The following is a 20,112-nucleotide window of genomic DNA, read 5'->3' on the forward strand; positions in this document are numbered from 1 at the left end:
AAGGAAAGCAAAGAGGAGTAGAAATGAGTAAGGTGATAATGGAGAAATGTCATTTTAGTTTTAACAAAGGAGAAAAAACTTTCTAGGGCACAGGAGAGAATAGGAGGTGATTATCATTATTAGTGTAATTTGTTCTTCCGTTCTGTGAAGGTAGGATTCATATAATCAGAAGGGTGCAGCCTGTATACAGGATAAAAAGTGTCTAATTTTGTCCCAAAGTAAATTAAACAACCTGTAGGGAAGTCACACCTCTGTTCCTTCCCTAGTTGAGCATGGTAGATAAACCAGATGGGAAATTCTGGACGCTTTCAAGGGAGAGTGTAAGGCGGGGGTACAGAAATGCTGAACTTCTCTCTGCAGCTTGGCAGTGTCCTCCAGGGGTGCTGGGGTAATGGGTACAGTTTATCAGAGTCTGAAGGTGTTTTCATGCCTTGACAGGTAGCTGTTAGGAAACTGGGCAAAAGAAAGCAGGGATGTGAAAGCTTCCTTTAATCTACCTGTGAAAATAATGCTCCCTTGGAGTGCTATGACTATAATCCAGTTTATTGGATAAATGAGTGAAAATAGGAGAATCCCCTTCTGTCTCTTTGATACCAATTTTATGCAGAACAAAAACCTAAGTGAATGGCATTGAATTGACTTTCTGATGAGATACTTGTTGTAAAAAAGAGGTAAATAAACTCTGTGCTTATGCATCCATAGGAAAGGCATGGTTGCAACTACAGCTGGAGCAGAGTATCTGTCATAGGCCCCATGTAGCAGATACTCACTAAACATCTGTCAAATGATCAATGGACTGATCTGCTGAGGTTATGTGCTGCCAAATCAGAAAAGCTGATTGATGCCACTATTTGTTCTTCTAGAGAAAATACACTGCTCCCTCCCTGAACTGTGTGACATGCTGCCATTTATTGATAAAATTAAAGTTGGATTTTGAAATGAGTTTGAACTTGTAAAGAGGGGAAATTCCAGATTTTTAAAGAAATGATAGTCCAAAAACCTCATAGTAGTTCTTAATGGTCTGGTTGGAAGGAAATCCAGTTTTCTTCAACTCCTGTAATTACACACATCAGTCTTAAAAGATGTTTTAATATAAAGTCGAATTAAAATTATTCAAAAAGTAGAATAGCTAGTTAGATAGTAGGGTTATACAGTTTTCTCCCTATCCTGCCTCTGGTTTCCTGTGACTTAGTAATGCAGTGAGTAAGGTCTGTTCAATACATTGAAAAAAATGTTTCAAGTTTTTAATAAGAATGTGATAAAATGATGACTTTTCCTGAAAGCATTACTACTATTCAGAGTCATTTTTCCTCTTATAGCTAGGTTATTTTTGTGAGTGAGGTCCTCTGGTGAACTACTTTTATGTTATTATTACAGTGCCTTAAAATGTCATCTTCTGCCTCAGGATAAATATTTGTTAGTCAGCTAACTTAAACTTTCAGCTTCTTAGATTTCTTCATTATTAGGTGAAAACAACAAAATGGATATCTTCATGTTATTTATTTTTTTTGAGGAAGATTAGCCCTGAGCTAACATCTGCTGCCAATCCTCCTCTTGTTTCTGAGGAAGACTGGCCCTGAGCTAACATCCGTGCCCATCTTCCTCTACTTTATATGTGGGACGCCTACCACAGCATACAGCAGTGTGTAGGCCTATACCCAGGATCCCAACCGGCAAACCCTGGGCTGCCAAAGCGGAATGTGTGAACTTGACCGGTGCACCACCGGGCTGGCCCCTTCATCTTGGTTTTTTCATGGTGGTCTCCATGGCAAGACCTGGTTTCGTACACACTGAGCTCAGCCCTAGTCCCTTCTGCAGCTCTAAGGAGGAGTGGTTGTGTGGGTGTGGCCGCAGGTACTGCACACTCCTGGTCGTTAAGCGTAGTGTCAGTGATCTTTTTTAAGGTGGCAAAGCAGGTCGCATAACTCAGGCCTGAATCAAAGGGGTTTTTTCTAAAAATGTATTAAATAGCACATTAATTTAACCAAAGCACTCATTTCCTGAGCATTCTTGCTTTGCGGAATCTTTCTCCTTCCTCCACCAGGGTACTTCTCTGTGAGGCAGTGATTTACATCATGGTAGAATTAAGTTGATTATTATGGAGGCCTAACTGTAATCATAGATTAAATTAAAAAGCCCCCTGAAACCCATCACCTGGAACAATAATCACAGTCAGCTTGAAAAATGGTTGAAATGCTTATTCTGCTGGTTTTCTGGTTGGCTGGTGAGGTCACAGAAACTTAACTCAGCATGTTCAGCGCTGTGAGGGCTGAGTTCAGAGACTCAGTTGCCAAAAGAACAGCGATGTCCTACAGATAAAAGATATGGCTGGTGTCACACTAAGCCACAAACACTGTTCAAATCCACTTTTTATTGTTAACTGTGTCCAGCATACACGTTAACATATCATAATAAATACGAATAATGTATTAACATGTACTGTTTATCTGTCGATCTATTACTTTGCATCCATAAATAACAATCTCAGCTTTCTCAGATATAACCTTAAAGAGTTCAGTGATTCATTTTTGAGAGAGCAACAAATAAGTGTCTGCAACTAAATACTGGTTTCGTAAAAATTTATCCCTCTGACAGATTGAGAAGCTAATTATTATAAATATTTTTATGCCTTATTTAAGCTTCAAAATACATACTGTAGTTTAAATAATACTTCATAGAAAAATCTAAACTTTTTGTAGGAAGATCTTTACATGATGATTGTAGAAAATCTGGGAAATACACTGTAAAGAAGAAAATTAAAATTATCTTTTAACCTAAAATTCAGAGGTAGTGATTATTACTTTGGTACAATCTCTTTCAGATTTGTTCCCCATTAGAGTAAATGTATAATAGGTATATATACATGGACATACATCATGCCCTATGTGGTTTTTGTACACAGATTTTATACTTAATATCATAACCATTGCTCCTTTTATTATGTTATTCATATGTGCCTATATGGCCTTTGATAGTGTTTTATTTTTATGTTTTACTTTTTTTTCTTAATATTGTGGGTGAATTTTTTCCTCCTATTATATCTTGTAACTGATTTTTACTAGTAGAAGTGAAAGCTGTGGAATTTTATGTTCATCTCAAATCTGGCCATTTTGCTGAATTCTTGTGTTCTAGCCGTGGGTTCTTAATTTGATTCTCATAAATTTTTATAAGTATATAATTGTATCACTCACAAATAAAAATAATTTGTTCCCTCATTTCTGTTATTTATGTTTCATATTTTATAGTGTTGGTCAGAACTTCTAGAAGAGTGTTAGGTGATCTAGCAATATAAGGCATCTTTGACTGATTTCTGATTTTAGTGAAAATATCACTATTGTTCCACCACTTATGTGTTAGCTCTTGGTTTTAAGAATATGTGATTATTATCAGGGGTTTAAATTTTTTCAAAGCCTGTTATCAAATGGAGGCTTTTCACTGAATGCCTAGACAGCAAAGATTGTTGCTTGTTCACTCATTCAGCAACTGAGGCTTATTTCAAAAATCCAGGCGAGAGATGACAGAGGCCCAGACCAGGGTAGCAATTGGTGAGAAGCTGTTGGATTCTGGATTTAGCCACATGGTTTTGTGGATGTGGGGATGTATGAGAGAGAGAGGTCCTGGTGGCTTAGAGGTGTTTGGCCTGAAGGGCAGGAAGAATGGAGCTGCCATCAAGCGAGGTGGGGAAGGCTGTGAGTAGAGCAGGTTTAGGGGGAAGATCAGAAGTCCCATTTTTAACATGTTGAGTTTGAGATGTCTGTTATACAGCTAAGTGGAGACATTTAAGAAGTGGGTTGTATGAGTCTGGAGTTGGGGACCAAAGTCTGGGGAGAATATTCAGATTTGAGAATGAATGACATATCCTGGTATTCAAAGCCCTGAGACTGTGGGAGGTCACTAGGAGAATGTGTCTAGATAGGAGGAGAAAGAACCAGAAAAGGAAGCTGAGAAGGAACAACCAGGGAGGTAGAAAGAACACTAATTGTCCTCAACTTTTGCCTCGTAAAACTTTTGTATTACGTGAGTGAGGATGATGCTGATATGTCAATTAAGAGAAAGACTGAGAATTGACTGCTAAATTTAGGACTGTAGGAGGTCATTGATAAGACCAGGTTTAGTAGATTGAAGAGTGAGCTTTAACCCAGCAATTCTACTCTTAGGTCTGTGTATCCTAGAGAATCACAAGGGACATGTATGTTCATTGCAGCACTTATGTGAAAGTAAAAAAACCCAAAAAACCCAAAAGTCCATTAATGAGAGAATGGACACCTAAATTGATGCAGATTAATTAAGAAAAAATACAGAAGGAGGTAATAGGAGTGGAATTGGAGATGATGAGTGTAGACAACTGTTTTGAGGAGTTTTGGCACAAAGAGAAACAAATAGGAAGATAGCTGGCAGAGGAGATGTTTTTTCTTTTGTTTTTTAAGTTGGAAGGAATAATAGCACATTTATACCCTGTTGAGAATGATCAAATATATGGTGAAAACTTGATGATGTAGGAGAGAGGGAATTGCTGGAATGAATGGTGGGGATGACATCTAGTGTATAAATGGAGGGATTGGTTTTAGAGAGCAGCCAAGACAGTTCATCTGTGGTTAACAGGCAGGAAGATGGAGCATGGGAATGTAGATTAGGGTATGTGGATAGTTCTCTTATGATTGTTCTGCTTTTTATTTTGAGGGAACTAGGTAAAAAGGTCATCAGCTGAGACTGAGGTTGGGGAGGAAGTGTTGGAGTCTGAAGGAAGAAGAAGGTATGAAATAGTAATTTTAGAGAGAAAATGGACATGTGGTTTGATATCATATGATAGCTTGGTAATATGGAGGGTCGTGAATTTAAAGTGAGCCCAGTCCCGGTGCGTGTTTCTCCACCCGCATTCAGTGGCAGTGGTGCGGGCCCAAAGCAGGTGGAGAGCTGTTTTTGTCAAGACGGTAATAAAGAGAGAGAAGGGCAAGGGCATCCAGTGAGGCAGGGGAGCAATTATAGTGATTTACCATGGAATGAAACTGGATAAGTTGGTGAATGAGGACAGTGAAACAGTAGTGGTAGGATCTGTGGGTGAAGGTCCTGGTGGAGTTGAGAGATTGTTGGAGGTGGAGTACTGGAGGGAGTGAGGTGGAGAGAGGGTAGTGCTCAGACAGTAGGGTGCTGGGCTTTGAGGTTATGGAGGGGCTTCAGTTATTGTAAATGCAAAGTCCTAGAGCAGTGGTTTTAAACTGGTAGCAGCTACCTCTCACCTCCTGCCTCCACCCTTGGGATATTTGGCAATGTCTAGAGACAATTTTGGTTGTCATGGTGCTGGGTGGGGCAGGGATGCTACCCTCAGGATGGCATCTAGAGGGTAAAGGCTGGGTATGCTGCTCAGCATTTTTACAATATGTTGTAAATTGGCACAGGATGGCCCCCCACAAATGTCAATAGTGCCGCAGCTGAGAAGCCGTGTTCTAGGGATATGAACATGGGAGTGAGCGGCTGGGATAGAGAGGAAGTCAACATCATTGGAGGAGAGAAGTTCAAGAACTGAGATGTCTGGGTGTTGGAGGGATCATTTATATTATATATTGAGATTTCCGATAATTAACACAGGAGTAGTATTGGAGAGAGTGACAGGGACTGCAGTAGCATCGACATGTGAGGGAGATGGCTTTAAGATTGACAGCCACCATAGAGATTGCAGATGATGTGATCTGATGAGGTTCAAAGCGGCGAGTTTTGGGGGTAAGGAGAGAGAATGATCTGAAAGCATCAATGGGGAGCAAGGAGAGTTCTCCTGTACTCTCAGGCCCAGTGTACAAGAACAGTGGGTGCAAAAGGCACGGTCACCACTTGAGAGGACTGCAGTTGAGACAGTGTCCCCAGGGAAGAGCCAGCTTTCTACTGGCACAAGAGGGTGAAGGCAATGTAAGAGACAGACTGAGGAGCGAGGGGATTTTGCTGATGATAGGCCATGAATTCCAGTGCGCATGAAGGAACAGTTCCAGGAGTTGGGTAGTAGTGGGAGAAGGGGACAGACTAGGGGGTTGTGTGGAGCGTTATTTGGGGGTGACTGACATAAACAGAGATAAGGAGCATAATGAGATTAGGTCCAGAGGATTTAGGCAGATGGAGAGGCTGTGAATGTTGGAAGGGAAAAAGGGTTGGGTTTCCGTGTGTGCCCATCCCCCCTGGTGGTGAGGGTAGAAGGCCTAGGAGAAGTGAGGCATTCCAGTGCACTAGTTCAGTCTTACCCTTCCTGGGAGAAGGCCTCTCCTACTTTTGTGCACATGCTCAGTCTTAACCGTGGCTGATGGCCTTGAGGACTGGTGGGAAACTGGGAGATATCAAGCCCTGGGCCTCACCCATTGTGATGAGATTTGCATTTCAGGAAGAGCACTCTTGCTGCAGGTGGAACAGGGAGGTAAGAAGAGGCAGACAAGTTAGGAGCCTCGCACTGATTAGGGGGAGATGACAAGAGGGTAGTCTCTGCAAGGTTCGAGAGAAGTGGGCAGATGTGGGAGGCATTTAGGAGGTAAGATTGCTTCTGATTGGTGGCGATTGAATATTTTTATGGAAAAATAGGGGCAAGTTTAGGATCATACCCAGAATTCTTGGTTTCTTCAACGGGAGAGAGTGCAGTCCCCAGCAGTAGGTCCAGAAGTTGGCATGTAATAAGCACATTTGTTGAATAAATGAAAGAGTGAATAAATGATGCTGTGATTTCTTTTATGTATAATGCATCATGAAACTAACCTCAGCTAAACTTACCCAGCATGACAGGAAGTAGAATCAAAAGGTTCCTGGCAGTTCTAGCCTTGAGTAATCAGATCCACTTGGCCAAACTCTCAGACCTGCTTTGAGAAGAATATACAGGAAGTGATGGTGGCCAGGAGTTGTCACTGTTCGTCAACAAGCCCAAGAGTCCTCACTGATGTACGCTAGGGGTTCCTTTCACATTTGAAATGGAACATAGATTTTTAAAAAATCTTTTCTTTTGAATAATTCCAAATTTACAAAAAGTTTCAAAAATTAAAATATAACAGCATGTTCACCTATTGTTACTCAGATTGGCTTGTTAACATTTTACTCCATTTCCTTTATTATTTGTGTTCTCTTTCTACACACACACACACACACACACAATTCTTTTCTGAATGATTTGGGAGTTACATGTGTCATATGTGTCTCAATACTTCAGTGTGTATTTCCTAAGAAGAGGGATATTCTCTGATGTAACCACAGTACAGTTATCAACTTAATAAACTTATGTTGATATAGTGCTTTTGTCATCTACCTTCTATATTCCAGTTTTGTTGGTTGACCTAAGAATGTCCTTTACAGCATTTTTCCCCTCCAATGTAGAATCCAGTTAGCCTCCTTTAATCTGGAACATTTTCGTAGGATTTCTTTGTCTTTTTTGACATTGACATTTTGAAGAATGCAGTTCTACCCCACTTTTTAAAAATAGAAGGCTTCTCATTTCGTGTTTGTCTGAGGTTTCCCTGTGATTACACTGAGGTTCTGTGTTCTCAGCTGGAAAGTGGCACAGGTGAAGTTGTGTCCTTCCAGGGGTGTCACATCTCGAGGCGCGTGATGACCATCTGTCTCATTGCTTATGTTAAGTTTGGTCACCCAGTCACAGTGTTGCCTGATTTCTCCACTATAGATCTGTGGGGAAGTACTTTAAATCAATGCACATACCTCTTCCTCTTAAAAATTTCCCTTTAGGTCTAACATTCGTTGAGGATTCTTCCCTGATTCAATCTTTTTCTATGATACTTGCAAAATGCTGATTTTCCAGCTTTCCCACTCTCTCCGTGTTTATCAGTCAGTTCTTGGCTTTCCACTGTAAGCGAGAGCCCCACCTTCTCTTTTATTTATCTGTTATTGGCACAGACTTATTAATTCCTGTTTTTATTCAGTGGTTTATGATACATTACTGTACCTAACTGTTGGCGTTCAAGTTCTGCTAGATTTGGTCAATGGGAGCCCCTTGTATCTGGCTGTTGTGCCCTTTTGACCTGCCTCTATCATTTTCTGGCACTTTCTTCCTTTTTGGTACAATCTGGTGTTTCAGGTACATCTTGTACCTACCCTGCACCCACCCTGTTTTCAGCCATTTCTCCAAGGAACGCTGTTTTTTTTTTCATGGGGAAGGGTCAGTATCTGGGTGCTAGGTGTGGTCATTGCTACTGGGGTGACTTTGCCTCTTGACCTTTTCAGTGGACAGAGCTAGAGAATATATGCATGCATATATACACATACAAACAAACATGTGTGTGCATTTAACGTGCTTGTACACATACTTATACATATTTTTTAGAAATCATGAGTTCATACGATGCCTCCAGTTTCTGTCCATCCCCTCAGGGTTCTTTCTTCCCTTCCCTCATTTCATGTTTGTATGTCCTTGACAAACTTGACTCCCAACAACAGTAACACATTTACTCTTTTGTTCAATTCTAAAATACATCTTAAATAGTTTCAGAATTGCTTTGGCTAAATCACTAAATTTGACAGTTGTTTGCAGTTCTTTCACTCACCTACCACCTTGTGAAGACTGAGGGCATATAGTTAAATCCTGTGTTCAAGATTTACTTGGGTTGGTTCTTCCTTCCCTGTTACTGTGGTTATGGTATTCGTTTGAAATCTGGTTAGGTTTACTTGCATCAGTTCGCTTTAAGTTATGAGTCCCACTTCACATTCTTACTTATTCAATTTCATTTTTTGAAGATGTAGAAGATTAACCTGCTTCCAAAAGTCAAAACTACACAAAAAAGGCACACTCAGAGAAGTATCAGTAACTCCCATGTTCCTTCAGTCCTGTTACCCTATCCTTCCTCGTAGGTAACCAACTTAAGTGTTTTATGGTTTATCCTCCCTGTGTTTCTTTTTCTTTTTTTTTTTTTTGAGTTCATCATAGTTTACATCAATGTGAGATTTCAGTTGTACATTATTTCTTGACTGTCACCACATAAGTGCTCCCCTTCACCCCCTGTGCCCATTCCCCACCCCCTAGCCCTGGTAACCACTGAACTATTTTCTTTGTCTGTGGGTTTGTTCAAATTCTACATATGAGTGAAATCATCTGGTCTTTGTCTTTCTCAGTCTGGCTTATTTTGCTTAGCATAATTACCTCCAGGTCCTTCCATGTTGTTACAAATGGTATGAATTTGTCTTTTTTATGCCTGAGTAGTATTCCATTGTGTATGTATACCACGTCTTCTTTATCCAATCATCAGTCAGTGGGCAGTTGGATTGTTTCCACATCTTGGCTATTGTGAATAGTGCTGCGATGAACATAGAGGTGCCTAGTTACTTTGGATTGTTGATTTCAAATTGTTTGGGTGGATACCCAGTAGTGGGATAGCTGGGTCGTATGGTAGTTCTGTTTTTAGTTTTTTGAGGAGTCTCCATACTGTCTTCCATAGTAGCTGCACCAGTTTGCATTCTTACCAGCAATGTCTGAGGGTTCCCTTTTCTCCACACCCTCTCCAACATTTGTTATTTTTAGTCTTAGTGATTATAGCCATTTTAACAAGCATAAGGTGGTATCTTACTGTAGTTTTGATTTGCATTTCCCTGATGCTTAGTGATGTTGAACATCTTTTCATGTGTTTATTGGCCGTCTGTGTATCTTCTTTGGAAAAACGTCTGTTCATGTCCTCTGCCCATTTTTTGCTTGGGCTGTTTGTTTTTTTATTGTTCACTTGTGTGAGTTCCTTATATATTATGGAAATTAACCCCTTGTCAGGTATATGATTTGAAAATATTTTCTGCCAATTGGTGTGTTGTCTCGTTGTTTTGATTCTAGTTGCTTTTGCCTTGGAGAAGCTCTTTAGTCTGATGAACTCCCACTTGTTTATTTTTTCTTTTGTTTCCCTTGTCTGAGAAAGACATGGTATTCGAAAAGATCCTTTTAAGTTTGATGTCAAAGAGTGTACTACCTCTATTATCTTCCAGGAGTTTTATGGTTTCAGGACTTATCTTCAAATTTTTGATCCAATTTGAGTTTATTTTTGTGTCTGGCGTGAGATAATGGTCTATCTTCATTCTTTTGCGTGTGGCTGTCTGGTTTTCCCAACACCATTTATTAAAGAGACTAGCTTTTCTCCACTGTATGTTCTTGGCACCTTTGTCAAAGATTAGCTGTTTGTAGATGTGTGGTTTTATTTCTGGGCTTTCACTTCTGTTCCATTGATCTGTGTGCCTGTTTTTGTATCAGTACCATGGCTATTTTGATCAGTATGGCTTTATAGTACATTTTGAAGTCAGGGATTGTGATGCCTCCAGCTTTGTTCTTTTTCTCTCAGGATTGCCTTAGCAATTCAGGGTCTTTGCTTGCCCCATATGAATTTTAGGATTCTTTGTTCTATTTCCGTGAGGAATGTCTTTGGGATTCTGATTGGGATTGCATTGAATCTGTAGATTGCTTTGGGTAGTATGGACATTTTAACTACGTTTATTCTTCCAATCCATGTGCGTGGACTCTCTTTCCATCTCTTTATGTCATTATCAATTTCTTTCAGTAATATCTTATAGTTTTCATTGTATAGGTCCTTCACCTCCTTGGTTAAATTTATTCCTAGGTACTTTATTCTTTTAGTTGCAATTGTAAATAGAATTGTATTCTTGAGTTCTCTTTCTGTAAATTTGTTATTGGAGTATAGAAAAGCAACTGATTTTTGTAAGTTGTGTACTCTGCAACTTTACTGCAGTTGTTAATTATTTCTATTAGTTTTCTGATGGATTCTTTGGGGTTTTCTATATATAAGATCATGTCATCTGCAAACAGTGAGAGTTTCTCTTCTTCACTCCTTATTTCGATTGCTTTTCTTCCTTTCTCTTGCCTAATTGCTCTGGCCAAAACCTCCAGTATTATGTTGAATAAGAGTGGTGATAGTGAGCACCCTTGTCTTGTTTCTGTTCTCAGAGGGATGGCATTCAGTTTCTGCCCATTGAGTATGATATTGGCTGTGGGTTTGTTATATATGGCCTTTATTATGTTGAGGTAATTTCCCTCTATCCCCATTTTGTTAAGAGTTTTTATCATAAATGGCTGTTGGATCTTGTCAAATGCTTTCTCTGCATCTATTGAGATGATCATGTGTTTTTTATTCCTCAATTTGTTGATGTGGTGTATCATGTTGATTGATTTGTGGATGTTGAACCATCTCTGTGTCCCTGGTATGAAACCTACTTGATCGTGATATATGATACTTTTGATGTATTGCTGAATTCAGGTTGCCAAAATTTTGTTGAGGATTTTTGCATCTATGTTCATCAGCGACATTGGCCTGTAGTTTTCCTTTTTTGTGTTGTCCTTGTCAGGCTTTGGTATCAGAGTGATGTTGGCCTTGTAGAATGTTAGGAAGCGTTCCATCTTCCCTAATTTTTTGGACTAGCTTGAGAAGGATACGTATTAAATCCTCTCTGAAAGTTTGGTAGAATTCCCCTGGGAAGCCATCTGGACCTGGGGTTTCCTGTGTTTCTTTTTGTAAAGATCAGCATACATATTTCCTTCCTTACCTAAAAGATAGAATACTATATATGCTTTTGCACTTTGTTTTTCTTTTGCTTAGTCATAGCTCCTAGAAATCTCTGTCAGTTCATTGACAGCTTTCTCGTTCATTGGTACAGCTGTGTAGTACTCCATTGAATGTAAGTTCCATAGTTTATTCAACCAATCTCTTATGCTGGGATATTTAGGTAGTTTTTTAATAAAGTTTTCTTCAGTCAATAACGTTGTGCATATGTATCTTTATATTGTTGGAGGAGTATCTTTGGGATACATTCCCAGGAGTGGGATTGCTTGTTCAAAGGGTCTGTGCATGTGTAGTTTTGTTAGATAGGGCCATTTCCTCACCAACCGCCCCCCCCCCCCCAATAGTTTTTGTGCCATTTTGCATTTCCAACTACAATGTATGAGCATACCTGGAACTGTAGATTTAATATGTTCCCCCCAAGTATTCCCAAGTGTGACTTGTTAGTAATATTTGGATCCTGATGGCACGTGACAGTTTGGTTTGGAGTCTTTCAGATTGAGTGATGGCCTGCTAGACTTGGGGTCAGATAGTCTGGTTTAAGTACATACCTCCCACTTATCTACCTTTGGACAATTCACTGAATAGCATTTAACCTATTTCCTTGTGTATAAAGTGAGGGTGATAAAATCTGTCTTACAGGGTTGTTGTGAGGTTGAAAGCACCTAGTCCACAGTTGGACGTGCAGTAGGCACCTGGTACATGTCTCTGTATCAGAACTGTCTTGGCCTCATGCCTCTTAGAGCTACTGAAGTTTGCACAGGAAAGGGCTCCGGGCGCACCTTGTGCTTGACCGTCTCAGCTGGTGACTAGCTTGTGCCCAGGCAGGGAGGGGAACCAGGGCTTCCAGGTCCATGGCTTTTCCTTTGCTTCACTTGCGAGTATGTTTGTTGACTTCCTCTATAATTTGAACACATAGGCCGTTTGTTTGGAAGAAATTTTTAAACCTTGCTATAAAAATTGTTAAGAATATCGGTTGATGGGGCTGGCCCGGTGGCCGAGTGGTTAAGTTCGCGCGCTCCGCTGCAGGCGGCCCAGTGTTTCATTGGTTCGAATCCTGGGTGCGGACATGGCACTGCTCATCAAACCACGCTGAGGCAGCGTCCCACATGCCGCAACTAGAAGGACCCACAACGAAGACTATACAACTATGTACCGGGGAGCTTTGGGGAGAAAAAGGAAAAAAATAAAATCTTTAAAAAAAAAAAAAGAATATCGGTTGATCTTACCAGATACGGCTTTATTTTAACAAGCTTAAACAACATTTATTGAATTTTCTTAACATTTGTAAGATTGGGAATAAAGATTAATTATCATTAAAGAATTAAATCTGCAAGTATAAGAGAAATGCTGACATTTTAGTAAGTGCTATAGTTTATCTAAAGAGCAGATGAGGAAGAGATAGAATAAAAACAGCAATAACAAAAGCAAACCATCTGGAATCCTGGGTTTGTATCTGTGAATTTCTTCAAATAGGAAGCAAAATAAGCTCGACATAATAAGTAGTTTTCAAAGTTTACTGAAACGTGATATAAATATTCTCTAATGTTTTGCCTGATATTTTTTCTTTTTGAATTTTTGGGAGAAAAAAATAAAAGAGGAGAAGCAGCACCATCTAACACATCCTTTCCTACCCTATAATTTATGTTTCTATGAACTAGAAAGAGTTGTATAGAATTATTTATCAAGCAGTCAATTTATTCATCTGTAAAAGAGGTAAAAAGGTTTTTCACAGTTAGTATATATTTTGGAACATAACCCACACAGCTGACAAAAGAGTACTGGAATATTTTTGCTATTTTTGTTCTTTTATTGTAAAATGTAACTTGTATGCAGGAATAGAAATTAATTTTATTCTCCAAGTGTTCTGCTGAAATGCACGGTGATTTTTAATTCAAAACATGCATTTCAGAAACAATTTTACAAAATATGTATTTGTGTGTGTAGGGGTGTTTATGAGTAGTGCAATATTTTCTAAGCCAGAGTACTCAAAAAGCACTTCTTTGAAACAGAGTTTTTTGCTCATATAAATCAGGGGAACACCAATACCCTCCCAGCTCTTGGAGATTCCCAGTGCATGTTAGTACATTAAAAGATCTGATGTTTAACCCAGTGTTTCCCAGACTTACTTGACCATGGAACTCTTATACCAATATCACAAGACACTAGTGTTATAAGAAACACTCTTGAGGGAGGACTATGTAAAGAAAAAGCTTGAAAGATAATATTTTATGCAGTGTTTTGAAATTCCTTTCCCAAGTAATAAGAAGACTGGTAAATTTTTGTTGCAGGGCTCACTCTGAATTAGCTAGGTTTGAAATCAAGATGCCTAGAAGAGAAAGCAATGGAAAATACAGGGGAAGTCATTAAAACAGACATTGTGCCCACTCTATCACATGCACGCACATAGTTCAACTTTTAGAACTGCAATCATTCAGTTCACCATTTATAAAGATAAAATTTCTCAAAACGCTTAACATTTCATGATCTCTCTTTGGTATCTCTTTTCAGTTGAAGGATAAAATTTTTTCAGTTCCACAACTTGCCTTCTTTTGCTTTATCAATAAGTAAGTTATTTCTGTCATTTGCTATCAGTCCTATGATGATTTTGGTTTTTTCCCTGTAGTGCCTAAAGTAAGTTAACAATTGCCAAGTAAATATAAATCTTGTAGAGATTGAATGTAAAAAAAATAAATAATCCCATAATATCTTAGACTTGTAATCTTCACACGTCTTTTCAGCCACCCTTCTAGCTCTATAGGTCATTGATAAGAAACCTCTCTCCTATTGGCCTTTCCAGTATTTATATGATGATTGCATCTTAGTATTGTTAGAAGTCCTAATTTCTTTTACTCTTAAATATTTGACCTTTGCAATGTGCTTTGAGTTACTTCTGGTGACCTTGGAGGTGGGACAAATGTACAATAATAGGATTGAGAGGATGTTCATCCCCATAATTCTAGGGAGGATGAGGAAGGCGGACTGTCCAGTCGTGGATGCTTCCCAAGACGGAAACGGAGGAATCAGCCAGAGTGTGGGCTGTGTGTGACGAGGAGGGTCAGCCTCGGGAGAGCAGTGACGCTTGAGTGAGCCCAGGGAGAGTAAGCTGCTATGCAGCTTGCTGTGGGAGCCCCGCCATGACCCTGTCAATCATCTCAATATTCTTAGGAGAAGCCAGGCTAAAGTAGACTTATTTCTTGTAAGCTTACTAAGAGAAACACAGCCAGCAAAGATGGGAAGATAGACTGAGAAGACCAGAGGGAGTTGGGAATTCGACGATATAATACAATCAGGTCCTGAATTCTTACAAGTGATGGAATTGGGGGTTTTAGCCAAGTTAACCCAGAGATCCACAGAGTAATGAAACTCCCACATGATACCTGAGTTACAGGGAATTTAAGCTTCATCAGTTTATGAAATAAAAAAGATTCAGATGATAGCTTTGCTTCTGGCATGAAATGACCAAAGCTGTGAAGGTGTTGGAGTAATTTTGTCAAAAGCAAGCATTGGATGCTTGGATAAAGTATTTTAGCAGTAGGTTGGAATGAACGTAAGTGGAGCAGCTGCTTGTCTTTACATGAATGAATGGAAAGGTGCTGATTGGTGTGTCTGTTTGGAAAAGGTTTGGTGGGTAGGAGAGTGGGGGGAATAAAGATATTTGAAATATTGCCTCAGTTAATTCATGCCAGCAGTTGCTGTAAGTGGCAAAAATATACAGAATTTATCCAGAATACCTGGCTTCTTTTTAGGTTATGTAACCTTCCTGTTAGTATTTGGATCATTCTGCTAACAATGGGATAAAAAACAAGCTGCTGGTCTTCAAGCCCTGTATAAATGGGGAATGAGTTCATGCTTGTTGTTCGCACGTGGCAGAAGGAATTAGGAGGCCTGTGGGGGGCTCTTTTCTTCCTTTAATGTATTTTGTACCCAAGGAAACTTGAGAAAACCCAATTCTGGTTGGATCTTAAATACCTTTTATCCTTCCATTAAGTGATGGTAGTTTAAAAAAATGTGTTAAAAATTAGATATCCTGAGACCAGGCCTCTATTTGAAAAGCAAAAGAATAGAGACGTTTATGTGAAGAATAAAGTGGAAACCAGTCCATGAAAAGTTTGAGGAGATTCACTTAATTTTATTTTTAAGATTGAATGCTTGTTTCTTCTCCACTGTTGGAAATCTGGATTATATGTAGTAACTTTTTGAAAGTTTGATTTAGGTTTGTAAATGTCCACGTTGTTTGTGGGCGCTCTTGCTAAAATGTGAAAGTGTCTGTGTCACAGAGTAGACATCACCAGCCACCATTTCCTGTCGGTGATAATGCCCTGTATGTCCTGCCGCCCGCAGGGCTTGGGCTGTTGAAAAGCACAGGGAGATGGGGGAGCTCATGCTAAGGAACGTGGTGTGTGGGGGGAAGCCTGTCCTGTACTCACTTTCTCTTAATGGTTCATCCTGATAGAATGCAATCACAAGCAAAATTATTTTAAAATAAATGATCTGTGCGTTATATTTTGGGATAATGCACTGACCTTAAAAACTCCCACCTGTTACATAAGAAACTCTTATAGTGGTTGTCTCCGGGGAGGGGAATTGGGGACAGCGGTGGGAGATGTAGTTATCTTTGTTTATCTGCTTTGGTAACTTTTGGTGTTTGTACCAAGCATATCTATTATATATTAAAAAAGAAAAGTAAAAGAAAAGAAATTCCCCGCTAAGCATTCTCATCTCCTGACAGGAAACTTCATTTCCCACCCCGCCCCCAGGGATCTCCTATGATTTCCTCTGTACCCTCCCCCACCCCTCCCCACAGTTTGTTTTGCTTTTGAGGGAAAACACTTTCAGAATACATTGATGTTTCTTCCTCATCTTTAATTATGTAATCCCTACCCCATTCATGAAAGTCACTGAAGATTTCTTATCATGAAATGCGGTAGCCTCTCCTCAAACCCTTTTTGACCTTTCTGGGTCACTTGAGAATTGAGCTCTTCTCCCAGCCTTTCTGACACCATTGCCTCCTGGTCCCTTTTGACCTCTCTCTCTCCATCTTTGCGAGCATCTTCGCTGTAATTCCACCTTTATCCACTCTGTGCGATCTTCCTGAGCCATGAGTTTACACTCTTGGGTGAAATCGTCTGTGCCAGCTGATATGACCTCTTTCCTGGGGTCTACACCTGCTTGTTTACTGGCCCACGGGGTGTGTTAAGTTTCCAATTCCATAGGCACCTCAAAATCAAAATAGCCTGAACTTATTGTCCATACCCTTGCCGACCAAATCCCCAGTTTTTGCCACTTGCTGTATTTTAGTACTTTGCAGACCCAAGCCAGAAACCTGGGAATCATGCGAAGTTTCTTCCTCCACCTCGCAAGGTTTTGGAATTACAGCTTGCCTTGCTGTAACATGCATATATTGGCTCTGTTTTCATCACACCCTTTCATTTTACAAATAAACTCCTACATTGAGCAGCCTCATCCCAGATGGGCTTGGGAGAAATTTCCTGCGTGTAAATTCTTTGTCCTTGTTAAAAGTGGAAGGGAAAATCATTTCAGTTATTCCTCTGCGCTGACAATTTTACGTTTATGAATCCGTGGAAACCTCATTCCGGGGGCATTCCTGCACTTGAGACTTGAGTTTGGTTTTTATTTGAAACTAAATTAGCAATTATGTAACTTCACAGCACTTGTGATTTATTATTTTAGTACTTATATTGTATGTTGCTTGGTTTCCTATTCAGTCACTTAAAAAAAGAAGTATCTTCTGCACAATTAGAATTACCTCTAATATTGCTTGCATTTCTAATGTATTAAATATAGATAATTAAGTAACTCTTGGATTGAAATAATAGTTAAAATATTTTGTATACCTATTGTATGACACTTTACATCTGTCATATTATTTCATTTAATTCACCCAATAACTTGATGCAGAATGGAGAAACTTGGAATCAGAAACATTATTTAACTTGCCTGGATTTCACTGCTGTGGTGGTCACTCCTCCCAGTGGCCCCTCTTGAGATGCTTCAGAAATCACTTTGAGTGTGGCCTCTGCATCCCTGAAATTGATACAGTTAAGAACTGGGTTTATGGGCATCTTCTTTTTATTGGGAATTGACTGCCACATGGTCAGTGTTTTTCCTATTTTGGTGCCCATTTATAACGGAAAACTTGGCTGTACATTCACTGCCATCACCCTGACTATCCATGGTCATGGGGTGATGTAGGAGCAGGTAATAAAGGCGATAACACTAAGATTTACACGGAACTTATATTTTGTAATTTTAATTAATTGAAGGTAGTTTTAAGGCAACCCTCCAGAAATAGTTACCAAGAGATAATTATTCTTTGTTTGATGTGTTAACAGTACTCTTTCTGCTTACGTGAATTTTTGGTACCTAGAGGGTGACTGTCATCTGGAGAATGTTGTGGTCAGTAATTCATATTCTCTCTCTCTTTTTCCTTCAGTGCAATGAAACCTCATTCTTTTTTGAAGCTCGAAGTAAAACTGCCTGCAAGCATCTTTGGAAGTGCAGTGTAGAACATCATACATTTTTTAGGTATGTTAATGTGAAAGCTTTGTTCATTGTCCTAATGAATGAAAATCGTATTTGTTTTTGCAACAAGACTTCTGTCTAAAGTAGACATTTTAACTGTTTCTCTTTTATTAATTTTTTGTTAGCCACCGAATTCTCTGGCTCATATTAATACAATCATATATATACATACATGCTTACATATACATAGATATTTTCTTTGCTTACACTATAAGAAAGGGTCAAGAACAGTTTTTTTAGTTTTATGTAAAAAGTGCAGTTTTGACATTGATGGAAATTAGGCATTCTGCTGTGGACATATTAAATTTGTAATGCCCATTAGCCATCTCAGTGGAGATGTGGAGTAGGCAATTGGGTTTACAAGGCTCATTGGAAAGACCAAGGTTGGCCGTGTAATCTTAGTAGGTATTTAAGGCAAAGGGGAATAGATGAGGTCAGCAATGGAAAAAGTGAAGAGAGAGAAGCAGAAAGCCAAGGACTGAGCTGTGGGACCCTCCCAGCATTTAGAGGACCGAAAGAGCCAGTCAAGGAGTATGAGAAGGGAATGTAGAGTGTGTGGGAAAATGGGAAATGAGGGAGGAAAATGTCATGGTGAATAAGGAGCTGGAAACTGTGTCGTGTGCTCCTGGGAGGTCAAGTAAGATGAGGGTGGAGAATTCACCATAGGATTGTGGGGACACTTTTTGTTTGTTTCACATCCTTATGGTGTAAAGGTAAAACTATATTTTATCAGGTAGTACATTAAGCTTTATTTTTTGTTTTTAAATTTAAAACTAGATTAACTTTTCTGCTTTTTCCTATTTGATTTGCATAGTACAGTTTCCCCAAATAGCATGATGTTGGAGAAGTATTCTTATAAAATGACCAATGTCTTTTATACAGTTTGTATTAGGGAGAGGGATGTTCTCCAAAAAGCCTGAAGTATTGTTTCTAGTTCAGTGGGGCTGGGTTGAGGAGCTCCCCATCGAGGTGTCTGTTGAAGGTACCCTGAATGGTATATTGTATGAAGAAGTGTGAACCACTACATCGGATGTGATTAACTGCCATGAAAACCTTGGCATGGGTAAATCAACACAGTGACAAAATTCTCAAGATGATTAAGTAGAAAAAATAAGTTGATTCACAACGAAAGCTTCCTAGGGCAGTGATGTGTATAGTAGTGTTCAGAAAGTTTCAGTAGTTTGATATTATACATATATAAAATCCTAGAGTGTGGTTGTGTTTCAAATATTAGCTTAAAATAACTGATTCCTATTTTTTGCCAATATGTGGAATAAATAAAGCATTTTGACTAGCTGTTAGTGTTTCACTATGTTTTCTCTGCAGCTTTTGAACAAGTGTTGCATAAGTAGCTGTATTTATGAGTATTTTTCTGATTTTCTGTTAAAAATTCATTAGAATGCCAGAAAATGAATCAAATTCATTGTCAAGAAGACTCAGCAAGTTTGGATCCATGAGTCATAAGCACCGGTATAGGTAAATGGCATTTTTTTCTTGGGGGCGGGGTGTGTGTGTGTGTGTGTGTGAGAGAGAGAATAAACAAATATTCAGCTGTATACATACATACTCATTAAAATTTATGATTTAATTTTTTGTTATTTTTCCGCAGTGCTAATCAATTTCATAAGCTTAACAGTTTATTAAAACTTTCATAACAAAAATTATTTTCCAAGTTTAATTATATTTAATGTCTGCATTACTTGTGTTTAGGGCCATAGAATGTAGTAGAGCTTATTATCTTCAGAAATTCATTTTGAAGCAATTATCACTTATTTCTAATTATGTTGTGATTATGAAACAAAGTAAATATTCTCAATAGTAGCTGATTGGCATTCTTAGGATATTCAGTTGATCCCCTATTGTAACACAATGTATAGTTTATATTGTGGATCAAATCATGTTTCCTGAACCGTTAAACCTACCTATAGTAATGCTAGCAATTATGTCTCAACTTTATTGAGCATTACTAAGTACCAGGTATTGTGTTAAACGGTTTCCATTTGTTGCTTCATTTAATCATCGCAGTCTTCTGTAGTAGTACCCTCAT

General features: G+C 39.0%; 1 protein-coding gene across 4 annotated transcripts in view; it reads left to right on the forward strand.

Annotated features, from left to right (window-relative positions):
* Window positions 1-20,112, forward strand: part of EPB41L4A (erythrocyte membrane protein band 4.1 like 4A) — a 249,063-nt gene that overhangs the window by 157,584 nt on the left and 71,367 nt on the right. For all 4 annotated transcript variants that reach the window (XM_046667060.1, XM_046667062.1, XM_046667063.1 and 1 more), the window contains 2 exons: window positions 17,977-18,068; window positions 19,464-19,541. In XM_046667060.1, coding sequence (XP_046523016.1) covers window positions 17,977-18,068; window positions 19,464-19,541 — 170 coding nt within the window. The remainder of the gene's footprint in view (window positions 1-17,976; window positions 18,069-19,463; window positions 19,542-20,112) is intronic.

Source organism: Equus quagga, chromosome 7 (genome assembly GCF_021613505.1).
Source record: "Equus quagga isolate Etosha38 chromosome 7, UCLA_HA_Equagga_1.0, whole genome shotgun sequence".
Lineage (NCBI taxonomy): Eukaryota > Metazoa > Chordata > Mammalia > Perissodactyla > Equidae > Equus > Equus quagga.